The sequence below is a fragment of the Acipenser ruthenus genome, chromosome 1 (assembly GCF_902713425.1).
Source record: "Acipenser ruthenus chromosome 1, fAciRut3.2 maternal haplotype, whole genome shotgun sequence".
In the NCBI taxonomy this organism is placed as follows: domain Eukaryota; kingdom Metazoa; phylum Chordata; class Actinopteri; order Acipenseriformes; family Acipenseridae; genus Acipenser; species Acipenser ruthenus.
In genome coordinates this window covers 105,040,582-105,062,083 of record NC_081189.1, presented here as the reverse complement: position 1 = coordinate 105,062,083, position 21,502 = coordinate 105,040,582, and the positions used below count along the sequence as shown (strand labels likewise).

Below are 21,502 nucleotides of genomic sequence, written 5' to 3'. Positions count from 1 at the left end.
CTGATGCAAGTTTTTTTTTTTTTTTTTTTTTTTTTTTTAAACGCTCGATGCAATGAAAACAAGTTTGATAATAGTGCTGGTAAAAGTCTAAGATTAGATTAATACTTGGTGTTAACATTTTCACAATAACAGATTATAATATTTTGATTTTCTATTAAGTACTAAAATGACAGGAGTGTAACCAACTGCTTTATTCAATAAATAACAAGAGCGAAAAGTATAGTTTATTTTCATGTACTAAATGAACACGTAATTCCTGTTACCATAAAAAAAAAAAAAACTTAATTTGCCAAAAACAGCATCGTACTGTATTATATCGACGGACTTGTTACATGAATAATATTATTACCAAGTGAGAAAGATGGTTGGGTGCCTCTTTTTTAGATGTTGCAGTAAAGCTGTGGTGCTGTAGTGATATTTCATCTTTCCTTTGCATATGCTGCACTGAACCTGTGAATTGCTGGCTTGGCTAAAGAAATCCCACACAACGCTTGTGTGTCTGGCGATTCTCAAACGGGGCCTCCCACTTCCATCACTTTCCAAACTCCTTTTCTTTCCCCGTTCTTCTGTATTAACAGACTTGCTACATGAATCTGCCATATTGCTGTATTCCCGCTTGCCACTCAACAAGTCGCCACAAAAACGGTTTTCCAGACTGTTTTGTTTCATTGAATTTTTCGCCCAATGAAAGCACTTTACCTAGATTGCTCCAGTAAAAACCCAACTGTATAAATAGGTAATTGTATGTAAAAATAATGTGATATCTGCATAATGTGAAATAATGTATAATGTGATATGTTGTAACAACTGTAAGTCGCCCTGCATAAGGGCGTCTGATAAGAAATAAATAAATAATAATAACATAAGAAAGTTTACAAACGAGAGGAGGACATTCAGCCCATCTTGCTTGTTAGGTTGTTAGTAGCTTATTGATCCCAGAATCTCATCAAACAGCTTCTTGAAGGATCCCAGGGTGTCAGCTTCAACCACATTACTGGGGAGTTGGTTCCAGACCCTCACAATTCTCTGTGTAAAAAAGTGCCTCCTATTTTCTGTTCTGAATGCCCCTTTATCTAATCTCCATTTGTGACCCCTGGTCCTTGTTTCTTTTTTCAGGTCAAAGAAGTCCCCTGGGTTGACATTGTCTATACCTTTTAGGATTTTGAATGTTTGAAACAGATCGCTGCGTAGTCTTCTTTGTTCAAGACTGAATAGATTAAATTCTTTTAGCCTGTCTGCATACGACATGCCTTTTAATCCCGGGATAATTCTGGTTGCTCTTCTTTGCACTCTTTCTAGAGCAGCAACATCCTTTTTGTAACGAGGTGACCAGAACTGAACACAATATTCTAGGTGAGGTCTTACTAATGCATTGTAGAGTTTTAACATTACTTCCCTTGATTTAAATTCAACACTTCTCACAATATATCCGAGCAACTTGTTGGCCTTTTTTATAGCTTCCCCACATTGTCTAGATGAAGACATTTCTGAGTCAACATAAACTCCTAGGTCTTTTTCATAGTTCTCTTCTTCAATTTCAGAATCTCCCATATGATATTTATAATGCACATTTTTATTGCCTGCATGCAATACTTTACACTTTTCTCTATTAAATGTCATTTGCCATGTGTCTGCCCAATTCTGAATGCTGTCTAGATCATTTTGAATGACCTTTGCTGCTGCAACAGTGTTTGCCACTCCTCTTATTTTCTGTGTCGTCTGCAAATTTAACGAGTTTGCTTACTATACCAGAATCTAAATCATTAATGTAGATTAGGAATAGCAGATGACCTAATACTGATCCCTGTGGTACACCACTGGTTACCTCACTCCATTTTGAGGTTTCTCCTCTAATCAGTACTTTCTGTTTTCTACCTGTTAACCACTCCCTAATCCATGTGCATGCATTTCCTTGAATCCCTACTGCGTTCAGTTTGAGAATTAATCTTTTATGCAGGACTTTGTCAAAAGCTTTCTGGAAATCTAAATAAACCATGTTGTATGCTTTGCAGTTATCCATTTTCAATGTTGCATCCTCAAAAAAGTCAAGTAGGTTAGTTAGACACGATCTCCCTTTCCTAAAACCATGCTGACTGTCTCCCAGGATATTGTTACCATATAGGTAATTTTCCATTTTGGATCTTATTAAAGTTTCCATAAGTTTACATATAATAGAAGCCAGGCTTATTGGTCTGTAGTTACCTGGTTCGGTTTTGTCTCCCTTTTTGTGGATCGGTATTACGTTTGCTATTTTCCAGTCTGTCGGTACAACCCCTGTGTCAAGAGACTGTTGCATGATCTTGGTTAGCGGTTTGTAAATAACTTCTTTCATTTCTTTGAGTACTATTGGGAGGATCTCACCTGGCCCAGGGGATTTGTTTATTTTAAGAGCTCCTAGTCCCTTTAACACTTCTGCCTCTGTTATGCTAAAGTTATTTAAAATTGGATAGGAACAGGTCGACATGTCGGGCATGTTGTCTGTGTCCTCCTTTGTAAAAACCTGTGAAAAGTAATCATTTAATATATTTGCTATTTTTTTTCTTCATCTATGATTTTGCCATTTGTGTCTCTTAGACATTTAACCTCCTCTTTGAATGTTCTCTTGCTGTTATAATATTGGAAAAATACTTTGGAATTGGTTTTAGCCCCCTTAGCAATATTGATTTCTATCTCTCTCTTGGCCTTTCTAACTTCCTTTTTGACTTGTGTTCGCAGTTCCAAGTACTCTTTCTGTGTACTTTGTTTTTGGTCCCTTTTAAACGCTATGTAAAGTGCCTTTTTTCACTGAATTTTTTTTTTAATTGATGTATTAAACCATTTTGGCCATTTTGTTTTAGATTTAGATTTGTCTACTTTTGGGATGTAATTGTTTTGCGCCTCTAGTACTACATTTTTAAAAAAACAGCCATCCTTTTTCTGTGGAAGTTATCTCTATTTTACTCCAATCTACTTTTGTTAGTCTCTGTTTCATACCTTCATAGTTTGCTTTTCTAAAAAACCTTAGCATTACTTTTGGGGTTTTAAAAATCACTTCAAATGAGACCATATTGTGGTCTGAGTTTGCCATTGGCTCTCTGACCTCTGTTTTAGTTATTCTGTCTTCATTATTTGAAAAGACTAAATCAAGGCATGCCTCCCCTCTAGTCGGTGCCTTGACAAACTGCATTAGGAAGCAGTCATTTGTCATTTCCACCATTTCAATTTTGTCCGCCATGCCCCCCATCGGGTTTTCCCATTTTATATGGGGGAAGTTGAAATCCCCCATTAGTATGGCTTCTCCTTTTCTACACGCATTTCGAATGTCATTGTACAACAGATTATTTTGCTCAGCGTCTGAATTTGGCGGTCTATAGCATGCTCCTATTATTATGCCCTTTGAATTTGTGTCCATTATTCTGACCCATATTGATTCTGCATTGTTTTCTATGTCCTGATTTAACACCTGGGCTTCAAGACTATTTTTTATGTATATCTTATGTCACTGGCACTTCTGTGGACTTAAATGTATTTAATATGCTTAAATATGTTTATATTTCTCAATGAAATAATACGAATATGCAAAATGGTTTTTTAGCCTTTGGGAATTATTGGTGCGGCCATGCCCCACTTGCCTCGGCTGACCAGCCGCCACTGTTGCATTTATTTTATTGCTCATTCTTGTAAAATAAACTGTGCATTTGAGACCAGAATGCCTGAATTGCTTCCTTTACCTCCACGTTACAATATCAATTTAAAATTGTGTTGTCTACATACTGAATACCAGTTTTAATTTTCAATTCAACATCAAGCATTGCAAACATACCGTCAACTGTCAGCTGTGCAGTTTTTTTTTTTTTTTTGCAATATGCATTGTAACCAAGTAGGATACATTTATCTCCTTCTCTGAGACACTGACTGATTTTTTTTAAGAACGTCTTGCTGTTTAGCTAATTGATCAGCTTTCTTCTGGAAAAATTAATTTCCCAACGCAATCAGGATGCCATGTCTCAAGATGCCGAAGGCTTAAGGCTTTCGTGAGCCAGTACTTCACAACAAATATACAAGTGGACGCAGATCATCCTCGTCACCAATGTAAGAAAAACTGAAGTTGATAAGATGGTAATTGCGAGTTTTTTTTTTTTTTTTGAGCTACAAGTAGGATAGACATTTTTTCGTTTTGCATCCATTTTAACAACTGTTTTCAAAATCCCAAGTAACCGCACATAAAATGTCACCCTATACTTAATTTTCTTTGGTTCATATTTAAAGCAGAAGACTGGTGATAAAACAATACACTGTTTACATAATTACTGCTAATGATTTGTATGCAAATTTTATTTATTTTGAATATAAGCATAAGAAGTTGTATAGTGAAAATAAATCTTAACAGTGTGCACTGAACGTCATATTTTTTAGAAACCTTGCCGGGACCCATATTTGGGTCGCGACCCCCACTTTGGGAAACGTTGCCTTAGACAGCATGAAGCGGGAGAAGGCCATGCTCATAACGAACAAGGAGAACCAAATCAGGGCATTCAATCGTTCTTTGTTCCAGAGAGATCACCTGAAGCTGATAAGGTAGGCAGGCTACTGTACTTCTCCTTGCATAATTTATTCCTCTAGCTAGAGCGATTACAATTATATTAGCTAACGTTAGATAGCTAATGTTACCCACCGCAATTTCTAGCCATTCACGGACCCGAGCACGAAGTTATGATTTTCTTCTGTAATGCGGTCTCCGGTCTCTTTTTGCTTTCTTGTGGACTTTAAGTGTAATTATTTTAATTAATTACGCATTGGACAGTGTTGTTCTTGTGTAGTTTTGACTTTTGATTGTTTACGAAATACATTTTCTGGGTCGCTCTCACAACTCAAAGCACATCACCGATTAGTAGCTAATGTTACTCAACATTTTAAATGGACTTTATATTTTACATGCGTGCACTCAAAATCCATTCATCCGTTTTCTTGATGTGTGATGTAAATAGCGTTTTAATGTATCAATCATTTTCTGAGTTCTTATAATCTAAGATGTAGCCTATTTATATATTTGCATTTTAATAGTATGTATTGAACGTGCTGCTGTTATTATTTGCATTACACAATCTGTATTTAAATATTGAAAACTAGCTAGTATTACTTAATGTCACTAGAGTGAAGTGTTATTCCTTATTCATATATATATATATATATATATATATATATATATATATATATATATATATATATATATATATATATATATATATATATATATTGTTATTTAAAATCCAGATGAATCTGCAGATGGCATTGTGAAATGCATCACCAGCTCACTGGAGAGGTTTGGATTCTCTCTGAACTCAGTTTCAGCTTTTAGTGGCGACAACACACGTCAACTATGGTGTCCATCGCAAAACAAATGGAGCGACATCCGAAACAGGTGTTCAGTAGAGCTTATCAAAAGTGAGCTCCTTGTGAGCCTCTATTTTGATGTGGGTTGTGCAGTCTTCCACTCCTTGATCATGGAGGACAAACCTCTCCTTGCTGCTGCAAGAAGCAACCAAAAATATGCATGGAAAAGGAAATAAAGAACCTAATGGCTGCCAATAAAGATTCAGTATATGATTGGTACCATCCATGTTTGGACACAACAGCATTGTTATTAGCTCATCATAAGCAATTTGTAAATAAGTAATATTTTCTACTTTACTAACAATGTCTAAATTCACATATCTTAGGTCATTTTGACAACCAATTCTGATTCTGTAAAGAGTTACAAACTCAGGCTGAGAATTTAGCAGAATTTGTTAATGCGAGAGTTTACGAAGATCAATATATCTTTTTTTTATTTATCTTTAATTTAGCTTTATGCAGCAAATTCATTCTGGCAGTAACTCGATTAATTACCCCAGCTCTAATTATTATTACAGGTCAAACCTGTATTAAGAGACCACTCACAGGTGGTCTCTTAAAAAGAGGGCCCATAACTTATGCATTTTCTATTTGTATCTGACATGCTTTCCTGTAATTATGTATGTCTTACATACATTGTAAAAGCCAGACGATGTAATATGAACAAAAGGAAGTATGTAATTTAATAACATGCATTTACAAAACAAATTATTTTGTGAAAGTAGTGAATGCTTGCCTGCCCTTCAAGCCCTAGTTCTTTCCGTTGCACAATGCTGTATCTGTGTCTTTCTAGTGCGGGATTGCTCAGCAGTTTTTCTGGCACTTACTGTCTTTACAAGTATAATAACTTTCATTCTGTCATCTAGGGAGGACCTTTTGTTTCTCCACGTTTTCTCTCTTCCTTTACAAGAGAGCGCTGTTGTTTTATTGATTACAGATAAAAGACAGCTAAAATGGTTACCGTATTCCTTTGAATTTAGGATGTACCATTTAAAACCATATTTTTCTTATAACAATAGCCCTGTGTAAGGGTGCTTAATACAGGTTTGAGTCAGTTGCTGGGTAAGATAGTGGTGTTCGCTTAATACAGTTAGGAATTTAAAGTGGTCACTTAGACCAGGTGGTCGCTAAAGGAGGTTTGACTGTATTATTATTATTATTTATTCTGTCGAAAACCCAAAGCAAATTTAAAAACGTAATCTTGATACTTCTGAGATGACCTTTATAGGTATTACGTAATTTTGTTATCTACACAGATTTATACGTTTCGAGGGGACCGCTTGGCATGCTGACACGGTATAGCCAAAATGTGCTCCCTTGAACTGAAATAGTGGGCTGCTTCTTACATGCTGAGAATTTGGGCTTCATGTTTCTGTGTAGGCCAACATGTTCAAGTACTTTACGAGAGTAACCAAATGTTTAAAGCAAGATTAAAACACTCATATGTTCTTTACATTTGTTAGCCTTGAGTTTGATTGAAGTTCAATGTAATGGAGCACTGTGCCTTTAAGAATAATTTGAACAGAGGTAGATGACATCACAGATGACGTGTGAATATGTCCATGATACTGTAAATTATTCATTTTAAATTATTCAGTGCTGTGTGCAAGTGTTCGATACTTGAGGTCAGTGGAGCGTCTTGAGGCATGTACTGTTTTTTCTTGTGTTTTATTACCACAAATGCTTTCGTGTTCTCGTTCGCGAAGTGCTAACTTTGATTTGGTCCGCCCCTTTGTTATGTTGTCTGTAGCATTTCTGTATAGTACACTGGAATACATGGGGAGGAATAAAACAGGTAAAATATCATGGAAAATAATTTTATAATGGAATGAATCCACTGGCAGATATATCCTCCACTGTAAATAACAAATTATAGGTCATCAGTATCAACAACAAATAAATCACTATGAACTACACCCACCCCTCATTATAATCGCCCCTCGCTATACTGCAGATTCAGATATACTGTGGTCCTGGAGTTGGCGCCTCGTTTTTAAAGTCTAACTGCGCATGCCTTAGCTGCAATATACGTGCCAAATTTCTGTGGTTTATTTGGTCACTTAAAAGACATCTATTATTGTAAAAAGAATGTTGCTTTTTCATAATATGTATTATACCTGCATCACATTTAGTCAGTATAATGCAAATGTTTGATGGAAAATGTAGAAACGTTTAAGCTGCTGGATGTGCCTGTGCCTATGTGGAACTATCTGCATTGGTTTTGGGGGGTTTACATGCTCTAGACAGACACCAGGCCACTTTGACCTTTCCACTTCAAAATATGCAGTCCACGGTCCATAGCACCCACCCCAATTTCATTTGCCTAGTACGCCACCAAAGAATGAGATACCCTGGCATAAGTATACATTTTTTGAAACGGCACACAATAAGAATTTTAGAAATGGGTAACATGACCTTGCATGTCAGTGGTGTGTTACCCATAATCCTTCTGCAATGTGAGGTGGTTCTCTCCAACCAGACACAACAAGTCTGAGATACAAGGTGTCGGACACAGTAACTATATACAAAAAACATGTGGTTCCTAATGTTTATTTTTGACCTCTGATCGCTGAATTTACGTCACTGAACAAAACATTTTTTAAAATAAATTGCAACTAGTACTTCCCAAACAGTCGATACATTACTGTGGTGTCATGTGATCATTCAGGAGCAGGAAGTATCAAGATACTTCCTGTATCTACCGTCAACATCAACAAAACAAGATGTAGACAGAGTCAGATGTCACTTCAAAGCTGATTTCATGAAGCACAGCTTGATAAAACAGCTACTAATCAAATATAAACGTTTTATTATCAATCCTCATTGAAAAGAAAGCGAAAGTTACACACAGGCTGTTTTAAATTCATTCGGGAGGTTTCACTGTACAAGCCAAAGATAGCCAATGCTTGCGGTCAAATAGGCTGTAAATTACATTTAACAACTGTCACATCAAATATATTTTGGTCGGTGAAATATAGTCAAATTAAAGCCAACGACTTAATATGTTCTTGCAGCAATGCACTAGCAAAAGTCACAGGGCAGTGATGTCAGCTCCCTAGCAACAAGCCTCCTATGTTTGTAATGAGAGCCTTTCAATGCAGTGGGTTTGTGCATTTGAGAAAGGAGAGAAAGACTCCTGAAATTAATTGGAGTCTTAAGCTGATGAGAAGCAATTATCATTCACAGTACCAATTAAAATGGTGTGCTGCTTTTTAAATGAAAAATGAGAAAAAAGCGGGCGGAGTAGAGGATTTATATTGGACGCCCCCGATAAAACAAGGGAGTGGTTGTACAGTATTTGTTATTAGCCTTTTTTTTTTACGTGTTTCTCACTATATCGTGGCCCTCGATATACATTGGATTTACATTGACCCCGACACTCGCGATATATTGAGTGGGAGGTGTACATCCATGTTATGCACAAAAATGTGTTTGACATAAAACACAGACATCTGTATTATATATAGGCCTATATATCCCTTGTCAGGATACGAGCTGCTGAGTTCTGAACATGTTGTAATTTGGACAATGTGCTTTTGGAGATGCCTGTATGCAGAGCGTTACAATAATCAATCCTTGAAAAAACAAATGCATGAACCAGCTTTTCAGCTACAGAAGAGGAAAGCATAGGTCACACCCTAGCGATGTTTCTAAGGTGGAAAAATGATGCTTTAACAGTAACCTGCACATAAAAAAATATGTATCCAGGATCAAAAAGAACTCCCAAATTTCTCATTTTGGATCTAAACTCAAGCATAGTACCATCAACTGACAAGTTCACAGCATTGGTTTTACGTAACTGGTGGGCAGTGCCTAGCAACATAACCTCTGTCTTGTCACAGTTAAGATGCAGAAAGTTTGTGACATCCAATTCTTAATATCAGAAATGCAATCAGCAAGCACAGAGGCAGCAACATCAACATCAGATTTAGTATGCAAAAATATATATACAAACGTGCTCAAATTTGTTGGTACCCTTACAGCTCATTGAAATAATGCTTTATTCCTCCTGAAAAGTGATGAAATTAAAAGCTATTTTATCATGTATACTTGCATGCCTTTGGTATGTCATAGAATAAAGCAAAGAAGCTGTGAAAAGAGATGAATTATTGCTTATTCTACAAAGATATTCTAAAATGGCCTGGACACATTTGTTGGTACCCCTTAGAAAAGATAATAAATAATTGGATTATAGTGATATTTCAAACTAATTAGTTTCTTTAATTAGTATCACACGTCTCCAATCTTGTAATCAGTCATTCAGCCTATTTAAATGGATAAAAGTAGTCACTGTGCTGTTTGGTATCATTGTGTGCACCACACTGAACATGGACCAGAGAAAGCAAAGGAGAGAGTTGTCTGAGGAGATCAGAAAGAAAATAATAGACAAGCATGGTAAAGGTAAAGGCTACAAGACCATCTCCAAGCAGCTTGATGTTCCTGTGACAACAGTTGCAAATATTATTAAGAAGTTTAAGGTCCATGGAACTGTAGCCAACCTCCCTGGGCGTGGCCGCAAGAGGAAAATCGACCCCAGATTGAACAGAAGGAATGGTAGAAAAAGAACCAAGGATAACTGCCAAAGAGATACAAGCTGAACTCCGAGGTGAAGGTACGTCAGTTTCTGATTGCACCATCCGTCGCTTTTTGAGCGAAAGTGGGCTCCATGGAAGAAGACCCAGGAGGACTCCACTTTTGAAAGAAAAACATAAAAAAGCCAGACTGGAATTTGCTAAAATGCATATTGACAAGCAACAATCCTTCTGGGAGAATGTCCTTTGGACAGATGAGTCAAAACTGGAGCTTTTTGGCAAGTCACATCAGCTCTATGTTCACAGACGAAAAAATAAAGCTTTCAAAGAAAAGAGCACCATACCTACAGTGAAACATGGAGGAGGCTCGGTTATGTTTTGCGGCTGCTTTGCTGCGCCTGGCACAGGGTGCCTTGAATCTGTGCAGGGCACAATGAAATCTCAAGACTATCAAGGCATTCTGGAGCGAAACGTACTGCCCAGTGTCAGAAAGCTCTGTCTCAGTCGCAGGTCATGGGTCCTCCAACAGGATAATGACCCAAAACACACAGCTAAAAGCACCCAAGAATGGATAAGAACAAAACATTGGACTATTCTGAAATGGCCTTCTATGAGTCCTGATCTGAATCCTATCGAACATCTATGGAAAGAGCTGAAACTTGCAGACTGGAGAAGGCACCCATCCAACCTGAGACAGCTGGAGCAGTTTGCTCAGGAAGAGTGGGTCAAACTACCTGTTAACAGGTGCAGAAGTCTCATTGAGAGCTACAGAAAACGTTTGATTGCAGTAATTGCCTCTAAAGGTTGTGCAACAAAATATTAGGTTAAGGGTCCCATCATTTTTGTCCATGCCATTTTCATTTGTTTTCTTAGCTACAATATTATGTTGAATAAAAAATCAAAAGCAAAGTCTGATTTCTATTAAATATGGAATAAACAATGGTGGATGCCAATTACTTTTGTCAGTTTCAAGTTATTTCAGAGAAAATTGTGCATTCTTCGTTTTTTGTGGAGGGGTACCAACAAATTTGAGCACGTCTGTGCAAAAGTTTTAGGCAGGTGTAAAAAAACGCTGTAAAGTAAGAATGCTTTCAAAATTAGACATGTTAATAGATTATATTTATCAATTAACTAAATGCAAAGTGAGTGACGGAAGAAAAATCTACATCAAATCCATATTTGGTGTGACCACCCTTTGCATCAATTCTTCTAGGTACTCTTGCACAAAGTCAGGGATTTTGTAGGCATATAGTCAGGTGTATGATTAAACAATTATACCAAACAAGTGCTAATGATCATCAATTCAATATGTAGGTTGAAACACAATCATTAACTGAAACAGAAACAGCTGTGTAGGAGGAATAAAACTGGGTGAGGAAAAGCCAAACTCAGCTAACAAGGTGAGGTTGCTGAAGACAGTTTACTGTCAAAAGTCATATACCATGGCAAGACTGAGCACAGCAACAAAACACAAGGTAGTTATACTGCATCAGCAAGGTCTCTCCCAGGCAGAAATTTCAAGGCAGACAGGGGTTTCCAGATGTGCTGTCCAAGCTCTTTTGAAGAAGCACAAAGAAACGAGCAACGTTGAGGACCGTAGACGCAGTGGTCGGCCAAGGAAACTTACTGCAGCAGATGAAAGACACATCATGTTTACTCCCCTTCGCAATCGGAAGATGGCCAGCAGTGCCATCAGCTCAGAATTGGCAGAAAACAGTAGGACCCTGGTACACCCATCTACTGTCCGGAGAAGTCTGGTCAGAAGTGGCCTTCATGGAAGACTTGCGGCCAACAAGCCATACCTCCGACGTGGAAACAAGGCCAAGCGACTCAACTATGCACAAAAACACAGGAACTGGGGTGCAGAAAAATGGCAGCAGGTGCTCTGGACTGATGAGTCAAAACTTGAAATATTTGGCTGTAGCAGAAGGCAGTTTGTTCGCCGAAGGGCTGGACAGCGGTATACAAATGAGTGTCTGCAGGCAACAGTGAAGCATGGTGGAGGTTCCTTGCAAGTTTGGGGCTGCATTTCTGCAAATGGAGTTGGGGATTTGGTCAGAATTAATGGTCTCCTCAATGCTGAGAAGTACAGGCAGATACTTATCCATCATGCAATACCATCAGGGAGGCATCTGATTGGCCCCAAATTTATTCTGCAGCATGACAACGACCCCAAACATACAGCAAAAGTCATTAAGAACTATCTTCAGCGTAAAGAACAAGGAGTCCTGGAAGTGATGGTATGGCCCCCACTCAACATCATCGAGTCTGTCTGGGATTACATGAAGAGAGAGAAGCAACGGAGGCTGCCTAAATCCACAGAAGAACTGTGGTTAGTTCTCCAAGATGTTTGGGCCAACCTACCTGCCGAGTTCCTTCAAAAACTGTGTGCAAGTGTACCTAGAAGAATTGATGCTGTTTTGAAGGCAAAGGGTGGTCACACCAAATATTGATTTGATGTAGATTTTTCTTCTGTTCACTCACTTTGCATTTTGTTAATTGATAAATATAAACTATTAACATGTCTATTTTTGAAAGCATTCTTACTTTACAGCATTTTTTCACACCTGCCTAAAACTTTTGCACAGTACTGTATGTATGTGTAATTATATATATATATATATTATATGAAATGTGCTAATGAATGAATGACCTATGCTTAACACATATTTTAATGAGGCAGGGTATAATGGTAATGGGTATGTTTTAGTGATCTGTATGTTAATGTTCCCATTCCCGTTCCCAGCGTGTACAAAGCACACACACTTATCACTGTTATTACCTGCACAGCAGCACCGAAACCTTGAAAGGGGAAGTTTTTGCACAATACCTTCTGTATTTTCTTTGGGTCCTTGTTTAGCCCATCTCTTTGAGGTACTTTCCCAAACAACTTCCACCCTGGTTCACTTTGCTCCAAGGGCCTTGTATCCTTACATTTCTTAGCAAACAAACTCCTGTAAAAGACAAATGTGAGAAAAAACATGGAATTAATTCCTGTATGAAACACATCCACTTTTTTCAGCTAGTTTCAAGAAACAAAAAATTTGCTGTCATGATTTTATGAAAATATTACAGCCATCTTAAGAATGAAAAAAACAGAACACTGCATTTACGTCATTACAGTATCTGTAATGATGTCTGAAAAAGAAAGTATCTGAAAAAGAAAGTACGTTTAAAACCTAAATGCAACCAAGTGAATTCAGGGAATTCCTTATGTCAAGTGTAATTTGGAACAGTGTGATTTGCCCAGTTATTCTGTCATTGGATTTTTAAAATTCCAAAATAAAACCTGTTTACATTTTATTTTATGTATTTATTTTTTAAAGCTGCATGTTATTACTGATCTTCTAAATCAGAGTACTCCAGTATGATACTAGTTCCTACTGAAACTTAAAACTAAAGGATATTATCATGCAGAGATTTAGGACAGGGGTAACATTTTTAAATGAAGAATATGCTTTTTAATGTGTATATTTCTATGTATTTTACATAGTAATCTGCAGACTGCATAGTGGTTGCTGCAGGTGAAACAGCTTTGGCCTGCATGGTTTTTATTTCTCTACTGTGTTCTACTGTGGTTTGCAGTGTGCAGGTGTACGGGTGATGCAGTGCTCAAGAGAAGGACAAACAACAAAGTACTGGTGAAATTATGGTTTATTTTGTAATCCAAAGTCTGATGACAGCAGTAAACGTTAACAGGCAATACACAGCATTGTGGATTGCTCCATTTAATCCACGAGTTCAGTCCCGAAATAATAATCCTGGTATTTAAACACCCACAAATAACACAAACATGATCATAAGTCCACAGTGAGTGCTATAGTGCTCGTGGTGCAAATACAGTTAATCGTGACACAAGTGCAGTGTTGTCCGGGTTTGGTGCTGGCCTTTAGCGACAGACCCTGGATTGTGTCAGCTGTCTAAACAACAAACAAGTATATTTTAGATACGACAAAACAAACAAAACACTCACGATAACAACACGGTTCTCCTTCTGGTTTAGCGTTAACCATAACAAAGGAACAGATCACCTCGCTACGTCCCCTTATATACTGTCAATCACGCCCCCTTGGTTAACGATTGCAACTGCTACTCCAATCCACGGCTGCCACATCGTTTCCCTTCCGGGTCGATGATTTAATGTACCGTAGGTCCGCCCCCTTTCTAAATGGCCGACTAACCCTGGGAACGAATTGTCTGGCAATCCAGTCCAGGGCACTCTGTTCCCTTTAAACAGCGCCCTCACAGGTCAGGAGGGAGATTTATCACCAAGAATTATTCTGTCTCTGTCACATCTACAGAGCATTGTTAACTGTAGTGGCAGACTGCTTTAAACAAGCCACACAATTCTGATTACAATAGCCCTGCTTAATCAAAGGCAAACTGATTTAATAACTAAATCATTTCATTGCTTGTGCTTTGCAAGGCCTTTGAATTGTACAGTATGCAAAACCTTTCATCTATATTTTAATTGAATTGCGCAATTAAAAATGTATGAAAGCAATTTCACTCCAGCTACTGTGGGCAGTTCAAAATGTGTCTCTATTTAGAATTGTGTTTTAATGAAAAGATGCATTTAAGGCAGATGTGGATTATTTATATTTTAGGATATGGTGAAATACCAATTATCTGGTTTAAACTACTTCAGCACCATAACTAATTAACCAGTTTCGGTGTCTTATACTGAAAACTAAATAGAAATTAACACAGATATGCATATGAGTAGGTCAATTATTTTGAGTAGACATGTGTACAGGTCAGCAGTGTTGAGAGTTGCAGTAACAGCCAAGTCCAGTGACTTACTAATTTCTACAGCCTAAAGTCTCGCCAACAATATTAAAAAATGACCCAGCCTTCAAGTAGCTTTAAAACAACCTCCATCTATACCACCAGGAACTTTTTTCATCCTCTCGTCACAGAAGTGGCACTTTCCACGCAGCGCACAATAAACACTAAACAGTAGCATTTGTATTATACAAAAAGGAAGTGTGTCTTTTACTAAATAAAATAAAAAAGATAAAACTGAAGATAACATCTCAGTGAATGTATCAGTGATCACAAGCTGAAGGTTCACATAAAGCAGCTACCTTCAAAATGGTAAGAACTCATTAAGATCAGGAACTAGGCGGTATGAGTTCTTTCTAAGAAAAGGCCAGCGTTAAAGTAGTACAACAGCAGTATCAGTGTTTGGACTGTGATAAGGTGTTACTTAAAATATTCAACACACTGCTTCAATTAATTGTATATTTAGAAGTTAATACAGTAAATAAAACTGACAGCAAATAAAAAATAACACAGAATTACGGGAAAAAATAAATCTGTTATTCAGCACAAACGGCAATCTACCAAATATTTTAGCGCATACTGTTAAGAATTAGCTGAAATATGTCTAAACACTTCTCACGAGTTGAAAGTACAGAATGTGCCTGAACTATTGTAACCTTACTTTAACCATGATAAGGAGTAAATTTGACAGGCTCTCTTTTAAATGTTTTAAAAATGATCTCTGTAAGTTGTTTAGGGCTTCATGTAAATGTTTTGATCCTGATTAAGGATCCGTACATGTTTGGGTGAGCGTCCTTTGCTTATGACTCCTAAAATGTTTAAGACCGTACCACACATGACATTGTGTTGTTTTATGTTTGTTGACAGGACACCCTGTAAATGAGATATAGGTCTCAATGTGTTAAATTCCTGAATAATTAAATAAAATAAAATAAAAAGCTGGAAGAGTGGCTTAACAAAACATCTTAACTGTCCAGCACCTGACTTTTCCAAAACAATTAACCATTTCTAATACTGAACAAGCATTTTCATCTTTGAAACAAAAAGGAAACAATACAAATACAATCTTTAAAACTTCAAGAAGCACAAAAACAAACTTAACAAGCAGAAGCTTGAAAAAAAAAAATGGCTTGTGTCTAAACCACCTCTTAGAATACTAATTTTATTTCTAAGAAAACAGTAAACCTAAAGCAATGAAAACTACAACGTCTCTGGCACAGTAAACATGGTGTATACATACCTGTCTATAAACAGTAGCACAGAAGGTAATGCCATGGTTTCATAGGGCAGTCAAAAACAAATCTGTGAATCTTTCCCCACCACTAAAGGCTAAAGCTATGGCTGAATCTCAGATAAACTTTGAAGAACATTTTCAGCTTTACAAGTCAACTGAACGTCACTCTCTCACATCGACGCTCAAAGGTAAAAGTACTGTCCGGGGCTAAAGAATCACCAGTTGAAGGAAAGGAACTGTAAATCAGTGACTGAGAAGGGAGTGTCCAGAAGCAAAGGCAGGTAGGTTAACTCACCCACTTACAGAAACTTCACATGCAATCAAACAGGGTGTAGTGGTGTCATGTTACACACATAGCTGTGTCAACTCTCCCAGCTGTATCCAGTTGAAATGTCTTTAAAGTCAAACAGACCCCATGTGTCCTTTACCACTAAATCACCCCTCTCCCCTACTCGACCCCATGTATACCTCCTCTACAGAACTGTTCCTCTCAAACACTGACATAAGCACACACAGAACTGGGAAGTTCTTTATCAAAACAAAACAAAAAACTAAACAAAAAACACTTTATGAGAAAAAGCACAGTTGAATTATGAAAGTATTCTTTGCCGCTGTATTACAATCCCTTAATTTAAATTGATAATGTCCCAAACCTTGGGAGTGTAAATTAATTAAGGTTTGGGGCAATTGTATAAATTGATCCTGGTTTTTATGCAGACTCATTTGAAAAGTTAAATCAGGTAGGTGATATCTTATCAGAAGGTGGAGTAGTGGATAATTGCACTGGTTAAAAACTTTAAAATGGCGATGTTATTTTCTCTCCAGTGTTATTCCAGTAGATTAACTGGTATCGATGGGGGCAAGTAATCCACAGTAGTTTGGTAACTCTTTCTGTATGTGGTTCCTCTCTTAAATACAGTACAGCAGACTTCTAGAGTGAAGAAAGAAGCCATCAGTTGCAATTTACTGTACATGTACTGCTTGTTTTGTATTTAATTTTTTTTTTTTTTTTTTTAAAGCTTTGCGTGGAGATGACTTCACAGCTTACTAACTCCAAGGTGGTTAGTGTAAACATTTAATTACAAAACATTACAGTAATCAGTCACATTGCAAACCACTCAAGATCATTTACTTCTCCAAGATGAGATCACAGTCACAGTATGAGAACTAAACTTCTGAATGAAGGCAGACAAGGTAAAGAAGTGAATAACCCCTCATAGAAGAGTTTTCAAGAATGTAAACATTTGACCGTCTGACTGTATCAATAGCTTATACTGCAGCACCAAATGCTTACAAGAATGCACATAGATTTTTACTTACTGATATTCACATTTAAATTTACATAGAAAAAATGATTTAATATTTTTAGCATCCAGCTTTTTTATATAAAATAACAGAATCCTGTTGTATTAAAAGGGTAAGAATACAAAACAAACAAAAAAAATCTAGAAGGGTGTTTGAACACCATCTTTACAACAGTATAATCTTTACTTATTAGGCATACAACATACTGAAGTGGGCCTACATTGGATTCCATACACATGGAAAAAATAAGAATGTGGCAACAGACAAGGTCATTTCTGGAAATATAATGGTAGTTCCACTAAAGGTGACCAACTTCCATCCAACTTTCATTAATTCCCATCTTTTCCTGATCATCCTTTTAAATCAGTAATGCAATTTGTTAAAGTAATTAGGCTTCCAAGCCAAAGGCTGGGGATTGAACAATTACTTTGCCCGCTAAGCTGGATTGGCGCCAAATATTCAACAATCTTCTTGACTTAAACCGCAACGTCAATCGACACCTAAATTGGCACGCATGTTCATGACCAGGTCCTTTCTACCGTTTGTAAAATCCACGCTTTTTCGTTAACAAACATGGCCGCGGCGCACAAATAATCGTTTCACGACGTCTCTATTTTCATACATTCGTGCATAAATCCAAGATGTAATACACTACAGTCATGAAACTTTATATGACCACAGAGACTCACGTGAAGTACTGGTGATATGAAAAAGACACATTTTGGTCACATGGTTTGGCGGCCATTTTGATAATTGTAAAAAAACTTTTGCAACCCATACAAGAACACCACTGCACTTATGCTCTTCAATGTCAACACAATTGCACAGGCCATTGGAAAGTAATAACTGCTGAAGATTGAAACAGATTGCTCACACGGCGTGGTGGCCATATTGGAATTTACGTTGAAATTTTAACTCCTAGGGCGTGCCGACAGGGTCATAATTATAATGGAACACGTATAGGAAGTCATATGCGCTCTATGAAAAAATGTCATCGCCTGTGACCTCTGACCTCTCCTTAAGGTCAAACGGTGATGTATGACATCATCAACGTACGCAACTGGCTATAAAACTGCATATAACTTCTGGTCGGCTGCACCAAAATGCACAAAATTTGACACGGATGTAGAGGACTATGGAATGTTGTGACGTGGTCAATATGGCGGCCTTTGTTCACATGGTATGGCAGCCATCTTGGATTTAATGAAAAGTTTGGACAATATTGAAAAGTCGTCTTCTCATGAACGGTAAATAGTACAGCTGTGAAAAATGTTGTACATCGTGCGCTCATGTCCGCGATTGATTCTACTTAAGGAAAAATTGATGGGTCACATGGTGTGGCAGCTGTGTTGGATTTTGCGTGAAACGCTTAAACAACAACTCCTCATGAGCCCTTTGGCCGATTGATGTGAATCTAGGTTATACGTTATCTTTGTACTGTCCTCTAAAAAAATTAGTCAGGAAAAGTTCCTACATCAACAAACATGACCGCCATGAGCCAATCAATATGGGTGACATGCCAGTTTTGTCAATTTTTCACCCAGAAATGACACATTACCACCACTGGGGACAGCTGTTAAGATGGTACAGCCAACAAGCTAGAGAAAATATCTCTTAAAACGGCCATTTTTGCTGGTGTTTAATAAAAACAGTTTTACTAACTCATGTAACTTAATTACAGTTGAAAGGATGATATTAATTCACACGTACACACAGTATACAGTATATAAAGACACATATTGTGAACTACTGTTGCAGCTGCATCCACACAAAACAATAAAAATAAAAAAATAACCTGCACTATGCTTTTTAAACCAGAAGACAATCGAAACAAACAAAAAATATACATAATACATGAGCTTTACAAGTCACATGAATACAGTTTGCTTAAAATCATTATATAATTATTTTTACGACAGAACTGTGATCAAACACAGTCTTAGATCCTGAATCTGTTCCAACAAACCAGCGCGAGTGTAACCCATTTAAAAGACGTGTGGGGACGTGGGGGGGGGGCACTTTGGGGCCGTATCTTTAATTAAACGAGTTATTTTTGGTAATGAAATGTATACACAAAACTGTTCAGAATCGCTTGCTCTATGAAATATCATTGTAACTGTAAAGATCGCATTATTATTCATGGAGAATAAAAAGCGGACATTTTTTTTCTTTTAAAGCGATTTGGCAGCTGCAAGATCTACTCTTAGGTAGGCTGACAGACTACTCATATCAATATAATAATAAACATAAATGATGTTTAATACGATATTCGTTTGGTTATTTGTATGTTTTAAAGTGTTTCTAGTATGTCATCGCCCGTGACCTCTGACCTCTCCTAAAGGTCAAATGTGATGCATGACATCATCAACATACACAACTGGCTATAAAACTGCCCATAACTTCTTATAGGCTGCACCAAAATGCACGAGATTTGACAAGGATGTAGAGAACTATGGGATGTTGTGCCATGGTCAATATGGCGGCCTTTGGTCACATGGTGTGGCAGCCAACATAGATTTAATGAAAATTTTGGGCAATTTTCAAGTCTTCTCATATTTGTGCAAAATGGACACAGTTAACACAGTTGTGATGATAACATTTCATCTATAATAACCAATGCACTTAAATTTCATGATAAATGCTTGGAAGCCTTTATTGTTGCTAGCAACTCTAGTTTTAAAAAGGAAACTATCAATGGTCAGTTGGCTTTCCAAAATCTATCAGACACAAAAATCCACCAAATCTGGAACTTCCATGTATGCACGAACTTTCAAAACCTCTATGTTACATACTACAAGAAAACAGCGATTTATTGGATGTTTCAACATCACTGAGAAAATTCCAACGAATGCTGCAAATAGATTTCTCCAGTAAGCATTTTCTCCCAGTCTGGTAATACCTTGCAAAATACAGTAACACACACACACACACTGAATTAAAAAAAAGAAATCTGTAAACTCTTCCACCACCTACATAAAGCTGGCTCTTCAAAACTACTGTGACCCAAACTTTATGTAACATATAATGTACAACAGGTTAAGGCTATGCTATCTGATTTCTTATTTCACTTCTGCTGTTAAAATAATTAAAACATTTGAAGACAATACATACTTTGTCAACTTTAACAGCCCCAGCCAAAATGTGATATATGGACTTCATGATAATGTTTTTTAATACTGCAATGTTTGTGACTCATACAGACAATGAAAGCATACTCTTTGTGTATTGCAGCAACAAAGATCAATTCAAAACTATACAGGAATATCTATTAACACCTCAGCACATTAGTAGGCCACTAAGACACCAATATCTATCTCTTGTGTGTCTGTACTAGTTTTATCCCCACCATTTTGTATTTGGATCTTACATTTTTTGTAACCCGCTGTAACACTACATTACTGTACTATTATTCACTTTTTTACATTCAATCAACAAAACTAAGGAATACAGACTTGTATGCATCACTGCCATACAAGTGTTTAGCACCCAGCTGAAAATAACCTTTTGACCTACAGGATTCTGCCAAGGAATTCTGTACAGCCGGGCAGCAGAACATTATAGCCGGGAGCACTTTTAACAGAAAAATAAACTTGCCTTACCTTAAATATATAATACGACAAAGAATTTGAATAAGGTGTTGTCTTTCGTTGACTATATCTGGTTGCGCTTTATGTTCTGCATTTTCTTTACTGTTCTGCATTTTCTTTACTGTATTATGGTAAATTACTGTGCTTATTTAGGCACTCTACAATTTGACTGGGGAAAGATAACGTAGGTTTATATGGAAATCACAAAAAAAAGAAAAGGTAACCTTTTCACTTCTTTTTTAGCTTAATTATTAAGCTTATTGCTTCATTTAAATTGTTTTCTTTATGTTAAGTTTTGTTAATGCACGTCTATTCGCTGTTCTACATTTTTTAATGCAAATGTTAATTTTAACAAAACAGTACTTACACATGTTTGGTCACCATCATAACTGTTGCATGAAACTGGAGTGTAATAATCCAGCACCTCTGCACTTAAGCATTTGTATGTCAGCTGACAAGTGTTCAGCTGATATCCCATCATGCCTTTCTTCTTAAAGGCGTACAGCCTCTATACACGAACCCCCAATATATCTTTCACAAGCACCTGGGTACATATTTTTTACGCTATCACAACAAAAGAAATAGTTTTTTTTTGTTTGTTTTTTTTGGTGCATATGTATAGCTATTATGTACTATATATCACCTTACAGTACAATAATGACAAAAAATGGACAATGACAATACCC

At 37.0% G+C, this 21,502-nt stretch overlaps 1 protein-coding gene across 4 annotated transcripts in view; it reads right to left on the bottom strand.

Moving 5' to 3' along the window:
* Window positions 1–21,502, bottom strand: part of LOC117421496 (TBC1 domain family member 14-like) — a 78,491-nt gene that overhangs the window by 25,091 nt on the left and 31,898 nt on the right. For 3 of the 4 annotated variants that reach the window (XM_059033107.1, XM_059033087.1, XM_059033098.1), the window contains one exon: window positions 12,736–12,859. In XM_059033107.1, coding sequence (XP_058889090.1) covers window positions 12,736–12,859 — 124 coding nt within the window. Of the gene's footprint in view, window positions 1–12,735; window positions 12,860–15,930; window positions 16,117–21,502 lie in introns of those variants that run through there. The other variant, XM_034035987.3, reaches the window with a different exon arrangement.